Raw genomic sequence first — 3,132 nt, 5'->3', positions numbered from 1 at the left:
GGGGGATCTGGGTGGCTCAGATGGTTAAAAATCTGTCTTCGGCTAGGGTCATGACCCCAGGGTCCCGGCACTGAGCCTGCTTCTCCCTTTCCCTCTGCCTGCTGTTCCCCCTGCTTGCGCACACTCTCTCTGCCAAATAAATAAAACCTTTGCGGGGGAAAAAAACGGTGCCTGAATTTTGTTCTCGTGTTTACCGGGCCACTGGCACTTGGTAAAAATAATGCTCTATATAATTTGAAACATCTTGTAGAGACGACCCAAATGTCCAACAACGTGTGATACATCCATACAATGGAATATTACTTGGCAATAAAAAGGAATGAAGTATTGATCTATGCTACAACATGGAGGAACCTTGTGTACACTATGCTAAGTGACAAGAGCAAGACACAAAAGGTCACATATTGTATGATTCTGCTCATATGCAATGTACAGAACAGGCAAATCTATGGGAACAGTAAGTAGATCAGTGGAAACAGAGTTTGGTAAGAGTAGGATAGGGGTGAGGAGATGGGGGAGCTAAGGAGTGTGGGGCTTCTTTTTCCAAGTGATGAAGATTTCTGTCACTAGATCATGGTGATGATTGCGCAACTTTGTGACTATACCAAAAGCCACTGAATCATACACTATGAAATGGTGAAGTGATATGTGGATCTTATCTTAGGTAAAAAGTAACATAAAATTCTAAAAGTGTGTCTCAGACAGGAATAGATCAGGTGTAAGCTACGCAAGGGAAAGGGGGTTTTGAATCCAAGACAGAGGCTGAGGGGTAATCCCTTACTGAATTTGAACTCTTCCCCCACTTCACAGTTTTTGAGCTGAGATTAAGTGCATGGAAGTATTCTGTGAACTGCAAGACGGCCATAATCAGAATGATGGAGAACAGATGTCTGTGTGGAGAGGAAAAAAGCTACCGCAGCCTAAATTCTCAGTTGCAGGCAACTAGCCACCAGTGTTCTTTTCCCTGCACTTGACTTGCAGAGGAAGGACTATGAGAATCCTGTCTGCAGACAAGGTATCTCATGAATGGCCTCTCCTGGAGAAGAAGAGGAGGGGGATATGGGGGGGGGGGGTCACCCTTGCAGCCACTCCGACTGTGTTCCTGGTGCTCCTAGCAAAACAGGCCGAAGAGCTATGGGGCCAGAAGCCTGCAGGACAGGCAGGGCTGCTTACACCAAAACCAGTTCCTCTTCTCTCACACAAACCTTTCCTGTTATCAACTCCCCCCACCCCCACCCCCACCCCCAGAAGGGGCTTGAATCTTAGATGCTGGCGGGGCCACTTCCTGGGCCTGCAGGGCTCCTCCTCCAGCGTTCTCTCCCTTCTCTAAACAGTTCCCAATCTCCTCCCCCAACTGCTCGGTCGTCAGGCCAACACTCAGCCTGGCCATGGATAGGAGGTTACACCAGAGGCCATGAACGGTTCTCCGGGAGAAGGTGGGAGTAGGAAAGGAGAGGGTCAGCCGTGCAGCTGCGGGAAGCCACAGCCCTAGTGCAGCCCAGGCCAACTGCAGCCTCAGAGGACCCCCTTCCCCAATCTACCCTAGAGCAGGAAGGAGCCGGCCAACACAGGCCTGATCACACGCAGGCAGAGAAACCCGCAGGGTGCAGCGATGCACCCTCAGCCCCCAGAATGCACCGTGCAACCAGACACCCCGGGCCGGCCCCAGCCACGCAGCCGGATAAACACAGACATGCAGCCCTGAAGGATACGAGAGGAACAAGTCCAGACTCGGCCGCACACAGAGACAAGACACGCAGTCGCGCAGCGCCCTGAGCTCTCAGTCGTGTCACACAGCGGCACGGCCCCGAGAGGACAGCCACACGCCGGCCTCGGAGGCGGGCCTGCGGGGGCCTGCAGGTGGGGAAACACTCGGACAGCCACGGGCCACAGCAGCAGCAGAGCTCCCAGCGCACACGAGACTCGCACACACGGCCCGGCAGGCAGCCAGGCAGCCAGCAGCCAGGGGAGGGGCCCGGAGCCGCCGCCGGGCCACGCATCCCCGGGCCAGCACCTCCCGCAGCCGCCGGCTGGAGGAGTCCGGGCGGCTCCGGGCGGCTCCGCGCGGCACACGGCCTCCCGCCGTCACCCCCGTGGGGTCGGCCACGCGCGCAGACCACCCCGCGGCACAGCCTCGCTGCAGCCCCCGCGCCCAGCCGGGGTGGCACCGCCGCTCCCCCGCACGGGGCCCGGGACTGCGGCCCAGGCACGCTCGCCCCGGGGCCCGGCGCCCTCCGCCCTCCGCCCTCCGCCCTCCGCCCCGCGCTCGCCCCGCACTCGCGGCCCAGGCCTGGCGCCGCGGGCCCGGGGCTCACCTCGCTGTTGCTGGCCGAGGAGGAGGCGGCGCTGGGCGTGGGCGAGCGCTGCAGGGTCACCAGGGCCATGGCTGCGGCGCGGCGCGCGGACGCCGCCGAAGCCGCAGGCCGGAGCCGCCTCCGCCGCCGCCGCCGCCCGGGCCGGGCCCGGGGCGCTCCAGCAGCCGCGCGCGGGCGGCCGGGCCGAGCCGGGCCGGGCCCGCCCCTCCCCCTCCCCCTCCCCCTCGGCGTCCACCGCCCCCGCCCCCGCCTCCCGCCTCCCGCCTCCCGCGCCGGCGCGCGCCGGGCCCGGGGCCCTGGGGGGCGGGGCGGGGGGCGGGGCGTGCGCGTGCGCTCAGACCGGCGGCTGGAGGCCTGCGCGCCCCCGCCCCCCGCCCCCCGCCCCCGCGCGCGCCGGGGCCCCGAGCCTGGGGACGTCCACCCGGGAGGCTGCCCTGCGGCGCAGGCGGGGCGGCGAGGGGCCCGGAAGTGCCCCCTCCCCCGCGACCGGCCGCGGCCTGCGGAAACTCGCTCGCTCATTCATTCGTGAGCCGTAGAGCATCTGCGGGGCCGGGCACGCCGCAGCCTGCGGAGCGCAGAACGCTACGGGCCTGTCCCGGGAATGTCACCGCAGTGAATCCCACGGCTCCGCGCGTTTAAAAGTTATTTTGCTCGGGGATCCCCGGGCTAAGCAGCGGTTTGGCGCCGCCTTCGGCCCAGGGCGTGACCCCGGAGTCCCGGGACCGAGTCCCGCGTCGGGCTCCCTGCGTGGAGCCTGCTTCTCCCTCTGCCCGTGTCTCTCCCTCTCTCTCTCTCTCGCTCTCTCTCTCTCTCTATC

At 63.5% G+C, this 3,132-nt stretch overlaps 1 protein-coding gene across 3 annotated transcripts in view; it reads right to left on the bottom strand.

Annotated features, from left to right (window-relative positions):
* SSH1 (slingshot protein phosphatase 1) overlaps window positions 1-2,531 on the bottom strand; it is a 62,090-nt gene extending 59,559 nt beyond the window's left edge. For all 3 annotated transcript variants that reach the window (XM_025474305.3, XM_025474306.3, XM_025474307.3), the window contains exon 1: window positions 2,316-2,531. In XM_025474305.3, the coding sequence (XP_025330090.3) occupies window positions 2,316-2,384 (69 nt within the window). In that variant the 5' untranslated portion in view covers window positions 2,385-2,531. The remainder of the gene's footprint in view (window positions 1-2,315) is intronic.
* Between the last annotated feature and the right edge of the window lie 601 nt (window positions 2,532-3,132).

The sequence above is a fragment of the Canis lupus genome, chromosome 26 (assembly GCF_003254725.2).
Source record: "Canis lupus dingo isolate Sandy chromosome 26, ASM325472v2, whole genome shotgun sequence".
Classification (NCBI taxonomy): domain Eukaryota; kingdom Metazoa; phylum Chordata; class Mammalia; order Carnivora; family Canidae; genus Canis; species Canis lupus.
Note: the sequence above shows the minus strand (reverse complement) of the source record. Positions and strands in the feature narration are given on the sequence as shown.